This window comes from Argopecten irradians, chromosome 10 (genome assembly GCF_041381155.1).
Source record: "Argopecten irradians isolate NY chromosome 10, Ai_NY, whole genome shotgun sequence".
Classification (NCBI taxonomy): Eukaryota; Metazoa; Mollusca; class Bivalvia; order Pectinida; family Pectinidae; genus Argopecten; species Argopecten irradians.
Genome location: NC_091143.1, coordinates 23,439,947 through 23,464,988, shown reverse-complemented (window position 1 = coordinate 23,464,988; position 25,042 = coordinate 23,439,947). Strand labels below are relative to the sequence as shown.

General features: G+C 34.5%; 1 protein-coding gene across 1 annotated transcript; it reads left to right on the top strand.

Annotated features, from left to right (window-relative positions):
• Nucleotides 1-459: 459 nt before the first annotated feature.
• On the top strand, nucleotides 460-22,283 carry LOC138333424 (uncharacterized). The gene is made up of 23 exons (XM_069281794.1): nucleotides 460-478; nucleotides 1,504-2,183; nucleotides 2,543-2,622; nucleotides 3,682-3,725; nucleotides 4,102-4,292; nucleotides 5,244-5,599; nucleotides 6,008-6,093; nucleotides 7,374-7,463; nucleotides 8,052-8,174; nucleotides 8,695-8,817; nucleotides 9,113-9,187; nucleotides 10,248-10,375; nucleotides 11,291-11,377; nucleotides 12,160-12,249; nucleotides 12,405-12,533; nucleotides 12,817-13,018; nucleotides 15,179-15,322; nucleotides 16,130-16,215; nucleotides 17,135-17,205; nucleotides 17,814-18,265; nucleotides 18,847-19,227; nucleotides 19,606-19,750; nucleotides 20,244-22,283. Exons 2-23 carry the CDS (start codon nucleotides 1,521-1,523, stop codon nucleotides 20,323-20,325), a joined length of 3,828 nt encoding a protein of 1,275 aa, XP_069137895.1. The 5' UTR covers nucleotides 460-478; nucleotides 1,504-1,520; the 3' UTR covers nucleotides 20,326-22,283.
• Nucleotides 22,284-25,042: the final 2,759 nt, after the last annotated feature.

The window sequence follows — 25,042 nt, the reverse complement described above, 5'->3', positions numbered from 1 at the left end:
CACTTTATGGTCAAAATATAAAATCATAAATTATTTGATTAATCTTTATGTCATTGAATTAATCATCAAATGCAAAATTATTTGATTTTTTAAAATGTTTATTATGATAATGACGTAATGCAGGTTTGCAGTTTCTAAAAATAGGAAGAGGAAATAAATTCTAGTCAAAACGAAAGTAGAAATCCCATTTGAAGAAATACATGTATTATTGTACTTTTGAGGTGTTAGAATTTTCTGCGACGTCTAAGAAGTCGAGGCATGCCCTAACCCAAAATTGTTTTCAAATGTAAGGGATGCTTTATTTGCCTAACACCTATATATTTTCTGTATGACTGTGAATGGCTTTAGGTCTTACTCTTTGCTTTTATTTTCTCATCTTTTCGTTTCGATTTGCTTCCATGGTCATCAATGATCGACCTAGTGTTCTGTAAGGAGTAAAGCAGTTAAACAAGGAGAACATTTCATTGCATTACTGCTTGTGAGGAAGAGGAGTATTTAAGTGTGTCCTTGAATTGCAACAGCTTTGTCTGAATTCATGAATGCTGCAGATCTAGAGTGTGTCTGGTTCTGTGATCTGCTTAGATGAGTATGAATGTGTGATGTGTGTTTGAAGGCTATTATTTGTGAATTGTTTTGTAGTTAGTATAAGTCTTGTTTGTAGCCTGCATGTCTGCAGTGTGGCCCATTTATGGTGTATTATGCCGTACTGGATTTTAATTTGTTATGGTATCTGTTGTTGTCTTTTGGGACAGGTACATTTATATGTATGTAGTCACATGTACGTGGTCAGTTGAGTGCATCGAGCACCATGATATATGTGGAAATATGTGAACTTATTATTGTTTGGATTTCTTTTCACTTGTGTTCAAATTTCAATTTGACAAACATCTAAATGACGGCTTAGAGGAGTTGACATGTTTTTTGCTAAAACAAGCCCCATATAGTTTTATAGGTGAGGGCATGTTTACCTAGTTGTAGGTGATACACTGTAGACTGCTAGGTGTATATGTACATGACTGAGCGCACATGTGTCGATTTATGCGCTTTACATAGGGGTTGGTGAGTTGTTCGAATGTTAAACAAAACTGGCTGTACGTCCTCAACAGGGGAATGTCTCATAAAAGATTCTTGAAATACAAATGTACTTATTTCTTAGAAATTCTTTTTAATAATTTTTAACTTGCATTGTCAGCTTTGATAAGATAAAAGTATTGCAAACCTATACAGTTTTGGCAATTGAAATTGAGGCCTCAAAAGAGGGAGGGGTGCTTATGGGTCAAATACGGTATGTGATGAATTTATATAGGTATCACTTACGGTACATTGTGCAATTTGTGAATGACATTAATACATATATTATATACACTAAATATATGCAGAAAGATGTCAATGTATCCAGAATACAATATAAATCATAACTCACACCCTGATAAGGTGGTTCCTAGATCATTCAAAGGAATCACACATATTCTGTCCTAATGATCAGATCATAATTTGTTGTAGCTCAGACCAAGACGAGGATGGGCCAGGACAATTCCAAAAAACAATCAAAGCATGAATCCCCACAACCACCTGAAAGTGGACATAGTCAAGTGTCTAGTATGCTAGGTACATCTGTGGATCAGATGTCCGAACCAAGAGAGAAAATAAAAAAGGTCCCAGACAATAACAATTTACCTTTGTCTCGATCAGGGACAGAAAACACAATGTCAGAAATGTCTACACCTGTACAGCCCACAGAGAGGGGAGAAGGACTAGACAATATAGAAGTTCACACAGTTCTACTAAAACAAAACAGTAATGAACCAGGAAATCATGATGGTTCTATAGCTATAGCCAAGGAAGCAACGGAACAGTTAGAAGCAGCCAAGCTCAACACATCTGACGAGGATGATGATGACGATGATGAGGCATTCCAAAAATCCATGTACAATATGACGAGTGTCTTCTCTGAAGAAGGAGGTAAGGAGAGCTGGCAGGACTCAAATGGATATATATCTAATATATTTCCTCTTGGAGACACAACAGAAAACACTGACAGTTTATCTAGTCAGCGGGGAAACAGGGGAGATAACTGTGAATATAAGGACAAGGACAGTGATTCATCATTGGTTGAGAGAGATCGTGGACCTGTAGCTACTGTTAACGGCCTCACCCCAACGCTACAGGATGCCTATAATGAGGTAAAAGACATCTATTAATGGTGTAAATATAATTCTGCAGCTGCACTTTAATACCAACTTTACCACCAGAAAGAAATATACTTTAACAGTAAAACCTGCTTATCGCCCCCTCTGTATAAAGACCAGCTGCTTAATAAGACCACTTTGTTTGCGTCCCAAACAGTCATGCAATTTCAACTTAGTTTGACCTTTGTATTAAGTTAGTAAACAATAAATGCTATTTTACTTTGTCCCTTTGGAATTCTTTATAGACAGGTTTTACAGTAAACAATAGTAAATTGTCTTATCTTAATTAATAGTGATTTAAATTCTGTTATTACATTATGTATGTTATAGTTGAAAACATGTTTTGTATCCAGTTTCAGGCACTTTTCAGTTATGTAAATGATCTGAAGGTATCAAACCGGAGATTAATGAAGAGGCTGACAGAGGAACAACAGTAAGTGTTTTAATGACGACATAGTAATAAATGGAAAAACAGAGAATCTCTCGGGACCAGCGAAGGAAATTATTTTGTTAGAAGCATATTTAAGAACGTACTATTTGAGGTTAGAGTTAAACATTCAGTTACAACCGCTGACATTTTGTTATTTAAGAAATACATATGACATTTACTTCTTTCATACCTACACGTGTAATACTGGCTGGTCTAGGGCAATACACTCATGTCGCCTGAGGCTGTATTGCATGGCTACCCATGCAATAAAGCCTCGTGACGTCACGGCGTCAACAAAATCTCTATTTCCTCGGTAAAATTTTAAACATTTTTTTTTCACAAAATTGACTGGTTTTACTATAAAAGATGCAAGCAACGGAATTTGTGTTGAAAATATCACGTAATTTTTCATGTATGGAAATTGACTTCCAGTCGTGGATTTCTTCGAATTTATTTCAAAATGGCGGGATATTATAGTTGTAAAATTGCAGTAAAACGTCGTGGTATGAAAGAAAAATACTCTTTCATAAGTGGATATGAAGGATAGGGATATTCTACCCTCGGGATCACAAAATGTTGCAAAACCCTCGGCAAGCCTCGGGTTTTACTACATTTTGTGACCCTCGGGTAGAATATCCCTATCCTTCATATCCACATATGAAAGAGTCTTATAATATTACCCTGCCAGTGACTGGATGATATGTCAGTCTGTAGACACAGCGATCATCTGACTACTCCTCCTAAACCATTGCAGGGATTTCAGCTAAACTTATTGTCAATAATCCTTTTACAGGATAGCTGTGCATTAATTCAATTTGGGACAAAATACCTCCACCTTTTTCAGAGTTATTACAAAGCAGGGAAGGGGGTTAAAGTTGGCCCCTTGGGTGACATGTCTTGTTTTAGTAAATTAGTCCTGACTGCAGATCTAGAGGTAATGAAGAATTGTGTATCTAATTGCCATTGATGTACCAATTTATACTTGATAATAATGTTTATAATTCCTATGATAGACAATATAAGTAGTTTGACAATTGACAAATATTTTTGTCTGTTCTTTAGGAGATATAAAAAGATGTATGCAGAATCTGAAGCTAAAGTATCAGGTAAGATGCTGTTGACTTATTAATTTTCATATTAACTATAAGTTCATTTCAGTAATAAATGTTTAGTGATAACTTTCAATCTTTTGATATGTTAATTGTAATATCTTTTCACTTTAATATATTAGCATGAATGTAGTTTTAATAGATTGTTTAATTATGTAAGATATACAAAGTACCTGGAGAAATAAAGCTTATGGAATTTATAAGATTTGACTGATTTCAACCTTACATGAAACTTGATTTTGAATAGACATTGAATCTGATTTTCTTTAAATTAGAGCATATATAGGTCAGGCCAAATAATCCTTCTCAAAGAATTTAATGTACCTTGACATATATAGTGCATTGTTGTTATCATATTGTGGTATAATCATAGGTCTAGAAGACTGTGTAGACTTCCTGGAGAAACGTGTTGATCAGAGAGATGGACAGATCAAGAAATTAAAGGGTATTATACAAGTACTCCTACAGAAAGTTTCCCATCTGTCCTCTGCCCTGGGGGATCTCCCGGGGGAAAATGGCCACAGTACAGGTTCTGATGCAACATCTGAGGAGGAAATGGAGGAGGTAAGGATGGATCAGAGTTTTCTATAATCAATGACAGTAGGAAGTGTTTTATGTATCCAATTGTGCTGTATATTTGATTATTAGATTTGTACTGATTCAGAATTAGATCAGCACCATCTAATGAAATGCGTGTAGATTTTTCCAAGATGGTGGTAATTTAAAAAAAAAATTAACTGTGTAAAAAATAAGTTTTTATTATAGAATATAAATACATTTACTAAGTATTACCTGTCTGAAAAAATAAAATGGATATAAAAGCATTTAACTTATTACATAATTTTGAAATACATAATATATACAAAAAATCATTGAACAAGAACATTTTCTGTCTTGTTTTGAACATAATTCATGACAAACGAAATATCTCAGATCCACCATCTTGGATCCAAGAGATTCATGACACTAACCAATTGTGCGAGTTCAATTAATTGCAAAAATTGTAAAGATGGTTTCATTGAAGATTGCATCAGATTCGCAAGTAAACAAACAACTTGTACAAATCTGTTAATGGAATACACAGATAGAATTAGTGTTGGAAAAAAATTGCATCAATTCATAATGTTGGTTCATATTTCTAATTATTTTTTCCGAGAAATTATAAAGTTGATTAAATATATAGATATACGAAAGTTTTCTGTAAATGGAATCTGATTATAAAATTGATAATAAGTAGGTGGTCCTAAACCAATCATCGATTATGATTTGACAACCGATTCCCAATACTATAGATAGAATACATATGTTAGTCATCTAGTTTAGAATTCTCAATGACAGTTTCAAACACATTACTTCTCTATATAAATGTTTCATGAAAGTGATCAAACCTCATGTTATTAAAAAAAAGGAAACCTAAAGAACTTAGCTGATATTCATGGAAATGTGTATCTAAGTGTCATGATGAAGCTACTAGTGTAATGTTAATGAATAGCATTCTATACACATTTATTTCAGGACTCTAGTGAAAGATACACTCTGCCCAAACCAATGACAGACAAAGTAACGACTCCTGCTGGTCCTAGCAACCAAGAGTTAGGTTTCCATGGTATTATAGTTGCCAAAGAAACTGATAATCGGGCTAATTGTACTGATGAAATATCATCTAAAGTTTTAAAGAGAGCTGTCAGAGAAAGGTCTAAAGCAAAGAGGGTGAAGGTTGGGGGACTGGTAAAACCATCTGAGGCTTCCTCAGTTAAAGAAACAGGAAATGATCAAAAAGGTCAGAGGTCACAATTTGTCAGGAAGGATGAAAAAGCTGACCAAAATGTGAGAACCACAACAAAAAGTGAAGCCCATGTGAGAACAGCAAAGTAAGATTTTTTATGGCATTGCCTCTGAGAAAGCTTTAAATTAGCAAAAATAGCAACAACAAAAAACACCAAATGTGTGTGGATAATCGTTATAAACACATGACTTAATAAATTAAGTCTGTGTTTCCTGATGAAGAAGGAGAAACTGTATTTATTTACTTTAATAGGTATACTTCAAATGATCCGAAATCTGTGTTTCTTTTTCATGGAATTTGATTTATTTATCTATTTATTTATTTATTTATTTATTTATTTAGATTATAATTTGGTTATTTATCTATTTGTTTATATATCTATTTGTTTATATATTTATTTATTCGTTATTTTCTGTAATTTTGTTAACAATATGTCACTTGATATTTTTTGTATGATGATGCATTGATATATACACTTTAACTCTCCTTTTAGGTCCAAGGAACCAAGAGTTTGTAAGAGACCACCTAGACAAGTGCCTATCCAAAATGAGTTCAGAAATACTTTGACTGAAGTCACAAGTAAGACAATTATTTTTGTTAGATTCTAAATTAAATATTCCTATAACACTATATTATAACGATGACCCAATAACCTTCCCAGTAGTGCCAACATCTGATGATGAAAAATTGGGTCCAAACAAGGATGTGCATTAACAGCATTTTTGGTTTGCTTTAAGGTAGGTCCATACTTTTGAAAAACGCGCCAATTCATATGACGATATACCGGAAGTTGCGGAGGTTATTTTGAATTCCAGAATTGTTTCCGATACGCCACGACATCCCACTTTGATATTTTTTCAATAGGTGAAAATTGTCTTCATATAATATTAAATGTTTAAAATCATCAAATAAATAAAATAAAAGCAGTGAAGTGAAAATTATATGCTATCTCTGAAGTTTTTGCGTTCCCTGTCGTAAATGGGAATGGATTTTCAAACACCGGAAGTGCAGTTCGTCACTATGAATGATAAGAGGGGACCCGGTCGGACCGAAATTCCGGAATTCTAAAAAAATCGCATACGGATTTCCTTTAAACACAAAATTTGGAGAAAATCATAACAACAAACAGACATAAACCAGATATACTATCACAAAAACATATAAACTGATGTGGAATGTTTTTTTGCGGCATGATTTTCAAAAAATAGTCAAATATGACCCATCTTAGCACTGGATGAAATGGGGGTAGGGTTGTGAGTTACAAACTTCAAGCTTACAAAATTGTGAAATTTTGATCGAGGACCCCATGTTTTTATATGATATTTGAAAAATATATTATCTTGGGCATATCATATACAAATATTGTTAAATTGACATGGGTTTTCATTTCCTTTTTGGCCTATTCATTGATTTTTTTACGGGCGAAAATATGGCAAAACATGATAATTACGTATAGAAACGGTCCTGGAAAATAACAAAAATTAGTTAGCATTTGTAAAAATACAAGAGTTTTGTATATTGTTCTATCGTTAGAAATTTAGGACAAAAATCAACAGGATCGAGACTACATTCACCCTAATATTACAGAAAACATAATTTTATGAATTTTTCTATTTTCGGCCAGCAAATTTGCATGGATGGTATATTTCAAGCTCAAATATCTCAAAAAGAAGTTCGAGAACACCCATTTATCTTTACAGATTTGAAATCTACATGAAAAATGCAAGAAAATAAGACCTGTTAGAAAAAAATGACATGGGTTTTCCCAAAAGTATGGAGCTACCTTAAAGTACCAATATTGTTTGAAATAATAATATTGATATTAACATTCAACTTTCAAAAACTTTCATTTCTTATAGATATGGTTAAAGAACCAAGCAGTATTCCTAGACCCTTTAGTATGGACATTAGCAGTTGGATTACAGAGGCAAACGCAGAAATAATGAAAGGTTAGTAAACTGGCAGGCAACCAGTTCTCGCCCTCAGTACCAATTCTCGCCATCGCATGTGTATCTGTATGATCACACAATAGATTTCAGACAATTCTTTGTATAAATTACAAAGGAAGTGTCTTCTAACAGAATATAACTTCATTGACGTAATTTGAGTGGTAATTATCATACAGCTACAGATGCGATGGCAAGAATTGGTATTCAGCGAGAACTGGTCGCCAGGCAGTAGACCCTTTAGTATGGATATCAGTATCTGGTTTACCGAGGCCAACACAGAAATCATCAAACTTTTGTTTAGACCTTTTAGTATGGACATACATTAATGTGGCTGGATTCCCATGCCAACACTGAAAATTTGTTGGTTGTATGAATAAATTCTCATTTTTGAAAACATATCAGAATAGAATTATACTATCCCATGATACATGTGATGTTAAGCATTTGGTTTGAATACCAAGAAATTGGTGACAGTTATTTATGTACAGCCTGTTATAGGATTAGCCAAGTTAATTCATCAAGTACTCACATAATTGAGTCATATTTTAAATCTATGAATATTCAGGCATTTTGCTTTATCCTCCACAGGTGCTGAATCAACTGCTCCTTATGGGCGTGGTCCAAATGTCGTGCTGTGTCTGGATATTTCTCAGAGTATGGAGGGACGACCCTTCTTAGACATGATCCAGGGGGTTCTCAAATTTATTAACGGTCAGTTTCTCATTGCAAATAAAACAAGTCTAAATACGTACATTAGTTTGCCAAAAGTCCTTACATATCAAAACGACTGTCAAGTCATGCTTATATATGTTGTCTAGTTTTTACTATTAAAATTACCAAAAGCCCCATGTATATATAGCACAGTGCTAAAAATAAATTTGCCTAACTCATTTAAAGCGAGCTAGGCTGCATGGAAATTTCAACACGGATATATCCAGCCGGGAGAACATTTTAGGATATTCCTGTAATATTATACATTAACTTCTTCACATGCAGAGCGATTTTGAAAGGAAATTTTATTTTTCTATTTCATAAGAAATTAAACTAGGTATATTAAATCCATTTTACCGACTTTGCCTTCCTTAGCCCTACTATATATTAATGGTCAGTACGTATCTTATAGTAAATAAACACACAAAAAAAGATAAAAGATCTCTTATTCACTTATTCAAATAGAAAAATATTGAATGGAATCCAATGCTTATAATTATGGTTTCTGATTTTTGTACAGATACAGAGAACATAAATTTGTCTTTGGGCTACCAGACTAATATAGCTATTGTAACATTTGGTCATAAGACAGCGGTACTTCATCACCTCACCAACAACTACTCTGTTCTCCGAGACACCGTCAGTAAGTATCACAATATAGTAACATATTTGGTCATATAGAATTATCACTTATTTATAATTTTTCTATTTAAAAATTGTAGGATAAAAAAAAGAATTAGACTAAAATTAGGTATACTTCAAATTAATTAGTGATGGGAATAAAGAAGATATTGAGATACATCTTAATATCCTGATATCAAGAATTAATGTAGCATTAAAAATCATGCTAGTTTTATGACTAATACAGGTATATTGAGTGAATTCATAATTTGCACAATTTTACAGAAAGATTTATTTGTTTCGTTTTCCATTCTTAGGAAACCTGTTCTCAGGAGGGACTAGCCCTCTGACTGCGGCCCTTCTCCTGTCCACAGCTGCCTCAATAGGACATGGTATGTAACACACAGCTACTTCCTCATACATGTATAACTGATTGGACTTTATCAAATTATTCCTCAAATAACAGTTCTCATTTAAGGACGTTCTCTGTCATGGAGATGGAAGAAAGCTGGCCATGGGTTACACACAGAAAAAACACTGACTTACATTCAGTACCTGCCAACTACCTCATATGGGTTTTAAACCTAATACAGTTGGATTTGATTTGTTTAGTTTATGTTTAACAGCCAGGGTCATTTAAGGAAATTCTAGGTTTAGATGGTAAAGGAAAACCGGAGTATCCAGAGAAAAACCTCTGACAAGCGGTCAATACCTAGCAACTGCCCCACATAAGATTTGAACTCGTGACTCAGACGTGTAGAATTCGAAGCTGATGGTAACATATTTAGACATCAGGCCTTCAGGTGTCCATGGTTGGGCATTATCATATTTATTTTCATATATCTTCTCCTATAATTAAAAAAAAAAAAACTTAAATTTAAAATTAAATTAAAGATGCTCCACCGCCGACAGAGGATAAATGATATTCATTCTTTGAACAATAATTGGTGTTTAATCGTGTATATATATGTCTAATCAATACAAAAAATAATATAAAATGATTTATTTTGCTTTTGGTGCTTGCGAAATAAGTATTTCATTCCATATAGGATATAATGCCACCAATTTTGTTGGGGATGCAGTTAATCATTTTTCATATTTGTAACTTAAAGTAAAATTAAAAGCTAAAACTTTTCAATGGTGGTAATGGTGTAAAGTAAATAACTTTTGTAACTGAAGAAAAGTACTTAATCGTCTGCTTCTGTTTTTGATAGTGAAAAAATACCATCTGTCAGCGGTGGAGCATCTTTAAACAATTCTGGACATTTAATATTAGATGTTCTTGGTGACCCTAATTTATAATATTTATTATATGCTTTTTAATAACATGTATATATTCATAAATATATGTATATGCATGATTTCAAGTGTGTTCATTATGAATTATGACATTGTTTAATTCACATTGTTAAATTATGTTTTAATTGTTTCAATAATGACGTTTGTTTGCAGGCCATAATGTTACTGTCGGAGGCTTTGTTCAGCGTACCAGAATCTGCGTCTTCACGGATGGGCGAGCAACGCTGGAATCCAGACTGCTTGGGGATGACATTCCACTGGAGGGTGACTTCTCTTACGAGGTATGAAGGCAGGGGTTATTGAGAACATGGTCTAGCTGTTAAAAATGTCACTTAATACATGTCATATTTAGTGTAAGGAGAGTTCATAGTCTAGCTAAGTTCACAAATTCAATTCTCTAATAGGATGCTGCTTACAATGTACAAAGGCATAGTTATCGTAGCATATTACACAAAGTTATTTCTTTTATTATAGGTTTTTAAAAACAATGTAGAGTTAATTAATGGTACTTTATTTATTTTAAATTTTTGTACCTACTCTTTAAAAAATATTTTTTTTGGGATGAAAATTTTATAGGACACCAGATCAGAGTTAATGATAGGAGAATGCAGAGTCTAAGATCACAAGGTCAAGGTTCATATAGGGAATTTGAGATCAAAGCTAGCGTTATACTTCTTTCATGAGATGTACACTTATAATAATGGTCAATGGTCATATTAAACATGTTGAGGATTTCCTAGACATGACCATGTTGGATTTGGTGTTTTCTAGATGTAGCAATGCTTCATTAACAGAAGCTTAAATTACAACAAATTTGATATAATTGATGGTTTTATAAAGATTGTAGTGTTATAGACATTGTAAGTCTCCATTTTATACCATACTAAAGCTATAACTTGGAAAAAACCAAGTTACCTGGCAACAGTATTCCCATGACAAGTTGCCTGGTGACGGTATTCCCATGACAAGTTGCCTGGTAACAGTATTCCCATGACAAGTTGCCTGGTAACAGTATTCCCATGACAAGTTACCTGGTAACAGTATTCCCATGACAAGTTGCCTGGTAACAGTATTCCCATGACAAGTTGCCTGATAACAGTATTCCTATGACCTTTGATTACAGCTGGTACAATAAAAACAAGAAAGAACAACAAATAAACAGTATATTTACATGACCTTTACATGACCTTTTACAGGTGCTACACACTATGCTGGGGGTGACAAACGAAATCAGATCGAGGAAGGTAACAGTGTCCTATGTACCAGTCGGGGATTTCTACCCTGTAAGTACTATCAGGAAAAATCTGTTATAAACTTAGTGTACATGTGCACTAGCTACTGTAAGGATATTACTTGTCTTCTGAATTGATATTATTGAAATATGATACTAGGATATTTTCAAATTGACATTAAAATATTGATCATAACATGTATCTCATAATTTCATTCTTCTATTTTATTGTATTATCCTGGTGGGCATGTGGTTAAGAAGTCTTGACATATTACCAAAAGCCCTCCACCTCTGGGTCGCGAGTTCGAAATCAATGTGGGGCAGTTGGTTGGTGGTTTTTTTCCGGGTACTCCGGCTTCCCTCCACCAGCAAACCTGGCACGTCCTTACATGACCCTGACTGTTAATAGGATGTTAAAATAATAAAACCCACATATTATATCAAAATACTCATAATCAGCTTTTTATTAAATGCCATAATTGGTGAATTCAAATATTTGTCAAAAAAAAGGATCACAAACTTGTATCTTTTTACATAAATCAAAATTTACTTTAAATCTTCGTGATTGGAATTTTTGGTGTCACCTGAGATGAAGCTATGGGGAGATTTCAATTTTTACATAAAAATGTTTCTTCTGCATATAAGGACGAAAAAAAAACTGTAACATGACTTGAATTATATATAACATGACACAAGTTTTCACTTAAAGTTTTTTTTTTAAAGTTTTGACACGTTTTGTTTAGAGAAATTGAGGCCATAATAATTAGCTTCCATAATGATCAAGCAATTATAATGAGATCAAATTTAATTTAATGATTTTTTTTTACATTGTAGAGATACATGGAACAGGTTGCAGAAATAACTGGAGGAAAGCGATACTGCATGGGAGAGCTGGATAAGCCCATTCGACACCCTAAAAACTTTGTAAGGGTATAAAGGAGTGAAATATTGGCAACATTTTATCTGTTCCTGCTCATTTGAAGGAGGAAAATTCTTTGCACTCATGTTAATAATTTGACTTTGAAGCTACTAGCTTATCCTAAAATATATTTATGATGATATAAACTTTTTTACACCAGGCCTTTGCTGTGAAGTTGATGCCTCTTATCAAGGAAGCTACTGGTGGTAATCTAAAAGACCCAGAAGCCAACAGACTTATTCTGACCAGTGTCGCCAGTAAAGACCCATTTGTTACTAAAGAGGATGAGGTTGGTAACCATGACAACTGAATGTCTTTCCACATACAATTATTTTGGAATGAATGCTCATTTTTTTGCAAATGACAAATCTTATGTAGAAAAGTTTAGCTCAACTGGTCCAATTATTATGAATTTATTTACAGTATTCAATCAAATACATGTACATTTACTGGGAAATATACTTTTGTGTGAAAAGATTTTAAACATTATCATTTATTGGTCTATGCTGAGTTTAATTTTCTGATTTATTTGATATCATAAATTAAAGTTAATTTTGTTACATTGATATCAGGAGGACATATTAGATATTATCAGTAAAGTTGATGACCTTGAGAAATCATTTGAACATGAGAGTGATTCGGATGATGAAGGTCATCGGGAGCTGGAGTGTGACATGCCACCCCTGGGGACGAGGGTGAGGAGAGGTCCAGACTGGTCCTGGGATCAGCAGGACTCTAATATGGCAGGGACCGTAGTGAGTCATAAGTCTAATGGTAAGCTTTTGTTGTGATTAGTGAGTCATCAAACAGTCTATTAGTGAACTTTGATTAGTGAGCTCTGGTGTAGTGAGCCATATGAGCAAATCTAATGGTGTGCTTTGATATAGTGAGTCATAAGTCTAATGGTAAGCTGTAATGTAGTGAGCCATAGGTCTAACAGTAAGCTTTGCTATAGTGAGCCAATATAAGTCTTAACAGTAATCTTTGATATAGTGAGTCATAAGTCTAAAAGTAAGCTGTAATGTAGTGAGCCATAGGTCTAACAGTAAGCTTTGCTATAGCTAAAAGTAAGCTTTGCTATAGTGAGCCAATATAAGTCTTAACAGTAATCTTTGATATAGTGAGTCATAAGTCTAAAAGTAAGCTGTAATGTAGTGAGCCATAGGTCTAACAGTAAGCTTTGCTATAGTGAGCCAATATAAGTCTTAACAGTAATCTTTGATATAGTGAGTCATAAGTCTAATGGTAAGCTGTAATGTAGTGAGCCATAGGTCTAACAGTAAGCTTTGCTATAGTGAGCCAATATAAGTCTTAACAGTAATCTTTGATATAGTGAGTCATAAGTCTAATGGTAAGCTGTAATGTAGTGAGCCATAGGTCTAACAGTAAGCTTTGCTATAGTGAGCCAATATACAGTCTTAACAGTAACTTTGATATAGTGAGTCATAAGTCTAATGGTAAGCTGTAATGTAGTGAGCCATAGGTCTAACAGTAAGCTTTGCTATAGTGAGCCAATATAAGTCTTAACAGTAATCTTTGATATAGTGAGTCATAAGTCTAATGGTAAGCTGTAATGTAGTGAGCCATAGTGAGTTTGCTATAGTGAGTCTAACAGTAATCTTTGATATAGTGAGTCATAAGTTAGTAATGTAATGTATGAGCCATAGGTCTAACAGTAAGTTGCTATCAAAGCTTTGCTATAAAAGTGATGTGAGCCAATATAACAGTCTTAAAGTATCAGAGCGTATGAGTGAGCATAGCAACATTTGCTATAGTATGTATTTGAGTGAGTCATAAGTCTAAATAAGCTGTACTAATGTAGTGAGCCATAGGTCTAACAGTAAGATTTGCTATAGTGAGCCAATATAAGTCTTAACAGTAATCTTTGATATAGTGAGTCAAAGTAAAAGTAGCTGTACAAATGTAAGCTGTAATGTAGTGAGCCATAGGTCTAACAGTAAGCTTTGCTATAGTGAGCCAATATAAGTCTTAACAGTAATCTTTGATATATTGAGTCATAAGTCTAATGGGAAGCTGTAATGTAGTGAGCCATAGGTCTAACAGTAAGATTTGCTATAGTGAGCCAATATAAGTCTTACAGTAATCTTTGATACAGTTAGTCATAAGTCTCATGGTAAGCTTACTGTTGTAAGCAATGTGCCATCACTCAGTTAGTCTTTTAGTGAACTATGATATATAGGGCAAAGAAGTAATTCTAACAGTGTGGACGAAAGATTGTCGAATTTTCAAGGCGATCTGCCCCTTTGTCAAGACACAAGAAGAACATGTCAAATAAAATTACATGTAAGGACGGTCATGGACGTACACAAAAACATAAACAATGAACACATTTAGAACATACAGATAAACTAAAGGGACAATATCTATGCGTATTGTCTGAATGATCCCTTTGGTCATTTGCTATAATTAGTTGCGATCGCTGAAGGCTTATTTAGTTCATCTATAGACTAGAAAGGCATATCAAAATGGTGTGTAGTTAAAATTTGTCTTAAATTAGAACTTATTTACATTCGTACATACGTAGACACTTTATGTAATAAATGTGTGCAACCCTTGGCATATCAAACAGAGAAGCTTAGGTGTCTGTCCGTTTTATGATTTACATATAGTGAGCTACAATGTACATGTCTGTTGATGAAATTTAATTAGTGAGCTATAAGGCTAATGATAAAATGTGTCGTTGTTAAATCTAATGGTAAGGTTTTGAAGGACTAATTACATAAAAAATGAGAGTGATGATTGATCTGTGATCATTCAAATTCATGGTCTATAAACAGCAGTAAAATTGATCTGAAATTGTTTTGAGATATTCCTTTCAGTGTTATAATGTTTTCATGTCAGTGTAAAACCCAAGATGGCTATGGCCTTCATATGCATATTTAGCTATTTGACCTTTAGCCTATTGACCTCCAGGTTGGCTGTGGGTGATTTGGGACAGTGGCTACAGGAACCAGTACTGTTGTGGTAAAAATGGGAAGTTTGATGTGATACCAGTTGATGAACCTCGCATCCTAAATCCAGGGGAGACCATCCAAATAGGATGTATGGTCAGAAGGGGTGTGTATCATATAGCATTTTACCAAATTATTGTAAAATTCTAGATTACCTTAAGTACCATGCTTTAGATATTATATATACAAATTAAGCATCATAGCATATGTGAGTTACTTTAAAATCTTGCTCCAATATGGTGTACTGTTCACCAACTTATTTATAATAGAAATTCATATTAAATTATTCTAAAAAAAAATAACATGATAACATCATCTGATACAAAGATATTGATTACTAAAGGAGTAGATATGATAGGACCAGTATTTGGCCTTAATTTTTCAGGCCGAAAAATATTAACTCCGATCAATATCAATTTCACATCAATAAATACTCTCATACTTGCCATTCATCAGAACATAACTTTTTATAACCATGTACACGATGTGCTCCACCTATGACATCATCAAATTGATGATTTTCCTCTTCTCGCCAAATTTTGCTAGAAATTCATCATCTTTAGGTTAGAAAAGGCTTGAAATGGATTTGGCCGCCACCTGGGAGCAACTTTATATTTTGCATGGATAAATCTCTGTGAAAATCTCTTTCTGCTCCACGAAGGCGGCCACATTCATTTTTAGAGAAAACCACTCAAAAAGTATGATTTTTCAAGGATTTTTGTGAAAAATGGCGGGAAATTAACTGCATGTTGATGATGTCATAGTGAATATAATTGGCACATGCGGGATATTTTCGGGATGTAATGTGTTAGCAAATGTATTGAACTGTTATATTGCAAAATATGTTGTTCTTTACTGGAGAATTAATTTTGGGGCCATATTCGAGTCTTAACGTACCTTCTCCTTTGTATAGGTCCTGACTGGCAGAAAGGCAACATAGATGGTGGGGAAGGTAGTTTTGGGAGTGTGATACATATGTACCCTAACAAAACATTACTGGTAAGTGTTCCTGAATGTACACATTAACTGAAGTGATGATTATAGTTACCGTATTCGACCTAATAAGCGCTCATGTTCCTATAAGCGCCCCTCCCCATTTAGAGGCCTTGATTTCAACTGCCCAGGCATAAATTAAGACCAAAACTACACAAAAATGTATAGATTTGCTATACAATTTCGTTCTATTAGCACCTTTTCATTCTTTTCAATTTGTATACGCCATGGCCGCTTGTTGGGTAGAATACGGTATTAGGGGTATACTATTACATTGGACTATCAATATATTGGGATTGTATGCGTCTCAATTGGATTAATCAGTGAAAAATTCAACTAGCCGATAATACGCCAGACTATCGATAGTTTCAATAATCAGATATTTTTCTGTGCATAGACTAATGTGAAGTACTGAAACAGTAGTTTGAAATGGTAATAGATTAAGTACAATCACAATAAAATGTCACTTTTCCATGCTATATTCAATCAAAAACAAACACTAACATTGTCCTCGATCCCAATCATCTACCTGGCATGTTTGAAGTGCTACTGATGCCAATGTGATTAAAATACAGATCCTTATATTCACTCTGTTCAAAAGAGGATCTGCCAACATCCCATAAGGGTTATGTTTGAATGACCTTAAATTTATACCACCTGTACATCAGATCAAATGCATTTTCTGCACCATGCTACATCATTTGAAAACGCTATTTGGTCCCAGCATACATATACAATTATCTTTGTTGTGCTCTTTGCGCAAGATGACTACATACACAAAAATAAGTAATTTTGTCATTTTGATTACTGTTGAATGATGTGAATTGTGATATTTTAATAAAACCTGAAGAAACCTTGATACTTTGACTCTATAACTTTAATCTGAGTTGAGCCTGATACTTTTCATTGATGTTTATTTCTACAGGTGCGGTGGCCAAACAAACAAATTCTTGATCACAATTATGGCTGTGACAACAAATTTGAAGTTATGATATGGTATGTGTCAATTCTCTCCTTTGTCATTCATGTTGTTAGATTTTGTAAGGTGGAAAAATTAGCATAAATGTACTGTTGAAATGTTCCTTGGAAAAATTGAAATACTATTGGTTCTTTTGCAAATTGTTAATAATCTTGTTGGCTTTATTTTTGGATGCATTTATCCCTTCCTTCTATCCATTATACTCTGACAGCACATAATTAGCTTCTCTGGTCTTTCTCTCCCACTTGTCTTGTCACTGGACCTTGTAGGTTTCATGTAAAGCTAGGCAGAGCTTTTATCATATACATTAATGAGGTCACTGTGACCTATATTATATTATACCTACATTTTACTTTGATCTATTTCAAGTATACTTATATCCCCTATGTTGATAGAAGGTGGAATGTCGTATATGGTCACATATGTTACACTGCATGAGGAAGTGTGTCATATGTACTAAAAGTAGGTTACTATGACCTATTTTATTTTATCTTGACATGCACAGAAGAAAAATCTTGTACAGTAACTGTACTAAACGATCTCATCAACACTTCTTGTGGTGAGACAGATATGAAGTTTGTCTTATTTTGATAAAATAATAAATGTAGTTTAAATCTATTTTCAGTGACCCATCTGAACAATTAGCTATGATGATGCAGGCCTCTTACACAGGTGGCACCACATGTGGGGACACTTTCGGGGCAACAGGTGGTGCTACAGGTGGAGGATCAGGTGATGGTACAGGAGCCACAAGTGGTGTTAGAGGTACAGACTCAGGTGGTGCACCAGGTGGGGATTCAGGTGGTGCTACAATGGGAGAAACAGGAAGAAGAGAGAACGAAGAGATGGAAGAGGAGGACTATATATCAAAGTTAAATAGACTTAATCAAAGGAATACATCATCAGTAGAAACCATCACTCCCTCTGAATCCTCAATATCAGGACACTCTGAAAAGATTCCCAGAGGGTCTATAGACGGGTCTTCAGGAGACCAGTATTCCTCTAGAAGGACTCAATCAGAAATATCTCCTGATAACAACTTACAAAACAACCTGCCTCACTCAGGAAAACCGCCAGGTAGGTCATCATTGGAACAGACACCTGGGCATTTTGTAGACCAGCATACGGGAGTTAGAAGTACATATTCTTAGTCTTACTGGTCTGTATATATTAGTCTCATTAGATGTTCTTTCTTTATTGTACCTTCTTCATAGAATAAAACAGAAAGTTCCCTGTTGAAGTATATAATTCATCTTACAGAAATTTCACCTTCCATATCTCTTTTGCACCACCGAACCTGTTGTTTGATGTCCAACAGGGGAATGAAATGTATTCAATTTACATTTAATGTCTATAGACATCAAGGGTTGCAATCGTGGAAGTTAATAATAGCAGAATCCCTACACCTGTCTACAAGTGCTTCTAGTCTTAGTTTAATTCTGGTAAATTGGTGGTCCTCCTTACTAACAAACTCTTCGTCCATTGTCAGTATAATGTGACACGCGGGTGGGTGGTTTGTGCTAAATCTCTAGTGGCATGCTTTAGTAAGATAGCACTACAAAGAAAGATAACTCTGTAATACATAAAGACAGAAATGACATTACCTTTATACAAACATATCAGTGTATAGTCATTTTTTTCTTTTATCATGATTTCAGATGATGGTGAAAATATTACAAATGTGTCACACCAAACTAGACATACAGACAATATAATAGGTTTGAGGGTAGATCGTAACAGTAGTCGTGTTAGTCAGAGTGGTCCTGGCCAATCAGAAGGAAACTCCACTACTGGACAAAATATACCAAATATAGGGGCAACGCCCAATACAGTCACGTCAGGGAGACAAAATATTCCAAATATAGGGGCGACACCCACTACAGCCATGTCAGGGAGACAAAATATACCAAATATAGGGGCAACGCCCACTGCAACCATGTCAGGGAGACAAAATATACCAAACATTGGGGCGACGCCCACTGTCACATCAGGGGAGAGATCAGAGGACAGAAGTATGGAAACAGATACAGGAGCAGCAGGTAAGTTCTAGGCTATCGATTAAGTCTTTGACCTTTATTATAATTTAGAAAAAAAATATTTCTACAGACTGTATCTCCTAATTATAAGGTATGTAAATTTCAGCCTTGGTGCATTGGTCTAGGTAAGACAGGATGTTGCTTAAATTTGTACATTTTATCATTGACCCCTACATTTGACCCCAATTTTCCTCTATTTTTGACCCAATTTAAGAAAAATTTGGGCTTATTTTTCTTTCCATTGCTAGGAGTCATTGGAACATTTTATTTGGTATACAGGTCTATCTAGATGGTAAGATGTTAAAAATTGTCATGCTATGTTGGGTTAGCAATAATAAAAACCTCAAACAATCCTAAAAATATTATACCTTGTTATTTTAGAGGTTGAAAAGCATGTGATAGCTACCTGGCAGTACAAGGATGAATACGGAGGCTGGACCTGCTACTCAGAGGAGAACAATAAGAAGATTGAGAAAGCTTTCCTAAAGTCAGCGAATCGAGGCACGGCTGTGATCAATGGTGGAAAGTAAGTACAGTATTAAAATTTTTTCTCCTATATCAGTTGTTCAATTAATGGCATACTAGATTGTCTACAAGTAGGTTTAGCTGGGCTCGGATGGCTGAGCGTTTTCCCTTATTTGGTTTAATTCTCAACTGTAGCGCAGTATTATCTCCCCTATTCCCCTTTGCTTAATTCTGATTAAATACAAGATTGTTCCCTTTAATGTTTTTTTTTTCAGTTGTATTGCAATACTATATGTATATTATCTCCCCCTAATTGATGATGATTTAATCCCTAAACTGTTTTATTAGCTGAATTTGAAAAAATGTGAAAATAGTTTTATTAGAAAAAATGTTTTTGGATGAAATTTCCTTGTGTAAAGAAAGCATTTGACTTTCTGGTTTTATCAAGACATCTTTATCGATATTCTTTGATTTCAACTTAATCAACCTGCAGTATACAATACCTGCATGATTCAATTGTATTAATGAGTATTTTTTAATTTTGATGTTTGTAGACACAGAATCCTGCTGTCGAAAATGATGCAAGTCCACACTACAACAAAAAGCATGACAGCTGTGAGACGCCAAGTTAGATAAGGTGTATCAATCAGTGGCATTCTTATCAGCAAAAGAATGACCCACATATTGAGTTAAACTTTGAAAGTTAACTTTTTATTTTTGTTATTAAACACTCTTGTTGGCCTGAATGGTGTCAACATTATGAACCGTGGTATGAATACGAATTAGTGTAAAGTTTCCAATCATGATATACATGTACATACCTTATGATGCTTTTGTAGACTTGCTGATAAGACCATTTACCATACTATTATCAGTAGTTCATAAAGCCTTCAAATGGTCACTCATACAGCCTACTCTTTCTTTATGGCATCATTTCGATCATGCCGCTTTAATTTTGATATTTGATCATAAATATAAATTATGCATGTATGCAATAACATTTCATATATTAGGATGATAATTATGGGCTTTTAATTATTCTTAATTTCTAATGAAATATGAACTTTTCTTTTGAATCATTAAATCTCAACAATTTATTTAAAATATGTAAAATGTCTATAATGATACAAATTGAAGTAGTGATTATGAATGCATACACATGTATTTAGAAATTATAAATTACAGTTACATTACAGACACAAATAAATGAAAAGCGTATAATTATATGATATATTTTCAGCTAGCCTAGTAAGTTTTAACTTTGTTGTTTATACATTGCATGCAAAGTCTGTGATAATAAAGATATAGATATATGCAATATATTTCACCTGAATTTGTCAGTGAGGATTTAAAATCTGTATAATTCAATATATATTTTCTTCGACTTCTGTCAAATTATTTAAAAGTCCAAAAAGTTTAATTTTCATTAAAATGGCAAAAGTAATATAAAACACTTTTATATTGTTTGATTAGAGATATGTATTGCTGAACTTCAAACGTTGTACAAAAATGTTCTAATGTTGGATACAAGAATGGAATGTTCATTTCCGTTCATTTGTTAATGGAAATTATCTGCCTATTTGAATAGATTTTTGTATGTCAACATGGAAATATAACACAATAATCAGCTGTAAATGAAAAATAAAAGTAATGTGATGAGAGTACACACTCAATTTTTTTAGGACTCTTTTTTTCTTTATGAAATCATTATGCTGATGCTTCATACAAATATATTTACACTTGCTAGGCTTGTTCACTATACGTAAATACTAGCCGATTTTGTTTACCATAACTGTATGGTACGTAACATTGAACTTTGAACTTGCGTATGAAAATGTTCTATGCAACGTAAAGGGGGTACTTTTTTAAAAGAGACACATGGCTTTGTTTACATTTTGACGAAACATTAAGTGTATATTAATTGTTGTTTTTCATACGCGCCTCATAGAATATATTCTTAGAGGAATCGCTCCATACAAGCATGGTTAACATAAAAGCGAAATCCAATCCCTATAGAGATGGTATTACAAAAAAACATCATTTTTTACGCCATGAGATGATGACATATTTTTAAGCCAATAAAAATGCTTGTTACTTAGTAAATCTATTTTTAACAATTGTACTTTGTTATGTTGTTGTAAGCCAAACCATTCAAGTACAACCAAAATGTATGATGTTTATTATATTATATCAATATATTATGTGATATCTTACGTGCAATTTGTTTGGAATGTTTAAGTTGTTGTTTTTTATGCAGATCATCCCTGTAATTAGCCCCCATTATATTGTTTGTTCTTCCAATAAGTCACCACCAATATATAGTTGTTTATGCTGCTGCTTCTCTCGTTGTCAGACAAACTATGTAGTCATCACTTCTTTATCCACAATTTAAAAATCAACAACCACTAATCTGGTTGTTCCTCTGACCAGTCGCCACTAATCTGGTTGTTCCTCTGACCAGTCACCACTAATCTGGTTGTTCCTGTGACCAGTCATGATCACCACTAATCTGGTTGTTCCTCTGACCAGTTACCACTAATCTGGTTGTTCCTCTGACCAGTCACCACTAATCTGGTTGTTCCTCTGACCAGTCACCACTTATCTGGTTGTTCCTCTGACCAGTCACCACTAATCTGGTTGTTCCTCTGACTAGTCACCACTAATCTGGTTGTTCCTCTGACCAGTCACCACTAATCTGGTTGTTCCTCTGACCAGTCACCACTAATCTGGTTGTTCCTCCCAGTCACCACTGATCTGGTTGTTCTCTGACCTACAGTCACCACTAATCTGGTTGTTCCTCTGACCAGTCACCACTAATCTGGTTGTTCCTCTGACCAGTCACCACTAATCTGTGTCTTTGTTCCTATCTGTGTTCTTGACCAGTCACCACTAATCTGGTTGTTCCTCTGACCAGTCACCACTAATCTGGTTGTTCCTCTGACCAGTCACCACTAATCTGGTTGTTCCTCTGACCAGTCACCACTAATCTGGTTGTTCCTCTGACCAGTCACCACTAATCTGGTTGTTCCTCTGACCAGTCACCACTAATCTGGTTGTTCCTCTGACAATCATGATCACCACTGATCTGGTTGTTCCTCTGACCAGTCGTCACTAATCTGGTTGTTTCATCTGACTCCATAATGGTTGTTACCTGACCAGTCACCTTAATCTGGTTGTTCTCTGAACAGTCACCGCCAATTATTGTTTAGCATTTTAACAGCTACTCATCCAGCTGTTCTATAAACCAGTTCCATTTAATTGAGTTGTCCCTCTATGCAGTAACCACTAATCTAAATCGTATTGTAACCATGTATCACTACGATGTAGCAATATCACTAAACTTTAATTTTATTTGTTACCATTTTATGATCAAACGAATGTGAAGCACCACTGTAAAGTTAATTTAATGATGTTATTGTATTTGTGTGGATTTTTCTTTTTCTTCTGATGTCAACATAGAAGAGGAAAATAAATTATCAATCTGAAGGTGTGTGTTATTATGTTTTAAGTATTGTGATTGTGAAGGTATGTTATATCTCATATAACTACATATGTATGAATGCAGTGCATGTTAAGTGTCGTCCATAGATGAGGTTTCTTTAAAGATGCTCAACCGCCGACAGAGAATAAATGATATTCATCATTTGAACAATAATTGGTGTTTAATCGTGTAAATATATGCCTAATTAACACAAAAATAACATAAAATAATTTATTTCACCTTTGGTGCATGCGCAATCATTACTTCATTCTATAGAAGATATAGTGCCACGGAATTTTTTCGGGATGCAATTAATTATTTTTCATATTTTTAACTTGAAGTAAAATTAGAAGCTCAAACTTTTCAATGGTGGTATTATGGTGTAAAAGAAGCAACTTTTATAACTGAAGAAAAATACAAAATCGTCTGCTCCTATTTTTGATAGTGAAAAAATACCATTTGTCAGCGGTGGAGCATCTTTAAGTCATCAATGTCAAACTAAATGTCAAAGTTCTTACGAAAAGTGTTTTTTTTTTGTGTTTTTGTTTCAATGTGATTGGTTTTGTTTAAATGTGATAGATGAACAGATTATTTGGGGCGTTATACAAGCTAGCACAACCAATAGCAAAGTAAACGTCAATCCAAAATGAAGGTTATGTGGGCAACATAAGTTATGGAACTGCAGTCGATCTGAAGGGTGCCTATTGTAAGTAGTCCCGTTTTACTTTAAACAGTAACATGTGTCACCGTCACAGTTTCTCTTACATATTACCAAGTTACTTCAGGTGAATTTGAACATTTAACACTTTGGGATGTTCAATATATTTCATTTTTATAATACTGTGGTATCTCGGCTCCAGGACAGATGTGGACTCTAAGGGAAGTGTACTCATTAGGCCTCTTCAAATGTTCTTTCTTGCCAACTGAATTCCTGTCCCATGAGATCGGGAAGCAATATACTTCAGCCAAGTCAGTGGCGGGTTTTGTCTCTTGAAATGGTTATCCCCTTAAACAATGTCTTTCAATGAGTTCCCCTTCATATGCTGACCTGTTTGCTCAATTGTCAACTTGTGTCTATGGTTTTGAATCCACAAATTTGGCCAGATAGTAGTCTCTCTTTGCATTAGTCTAATTCATTTGGATTTAACCGTTTAAACAAGTGGGCGTGGAGGGGTCAATAGCAACGGTACCCTCTTCTGATAGCTTATTTGTGGCTACGGCAGCAACTCTTTCCAAATAATTGTCTCTCGTGGAAGAAAAAACACCATATTACTTACCACAATTACAGACGCATCTAGAGTTTTGATAACCCATGACCTAACAATCTAGATGGAGAGTTGTCCTAGGTTGAGGTGACGAGAGGAGCATTGATTTAACCTTTGATTCGTTTTAGGTGATTGCTGAATTCTTTGTGAGTGTAATCGTACTTTTATCAAAAACATGCTGTCGGTTTAAGTCATTTTCTGACAACACGTTGACACAGCTCATTTCTGTTCCCTTTTTCTAAGGCTCTAGGCTCTGAATCTGGAGGAATCTGGAAAGCAAAGCTCCACGATGGAATAAGGCGTATGTGCTTAACAAATGTATCGAATCACATGTGATCAAGTACACGTCGATCCCTCAACATTTTGTCACCCATTTTCGAAATGGATTTCCTGGTTGTTTTCGATTTGCATTAAATCTTATTGAAATTCACATGTTGTTGCTTCCATTTGGTGGTTGCCGAAGGTACAATCTGATTAAAATCAGATCTTCGATTACGCTCTGATACTCTACGCTGCAGTAAAGTGTAGAGTATCAGAGCGTAATCGAAGGTTTGATTTTAATCAGATTGGTACGAAGGTAAGTTCTGCTGTGACTTTGAAACTGACT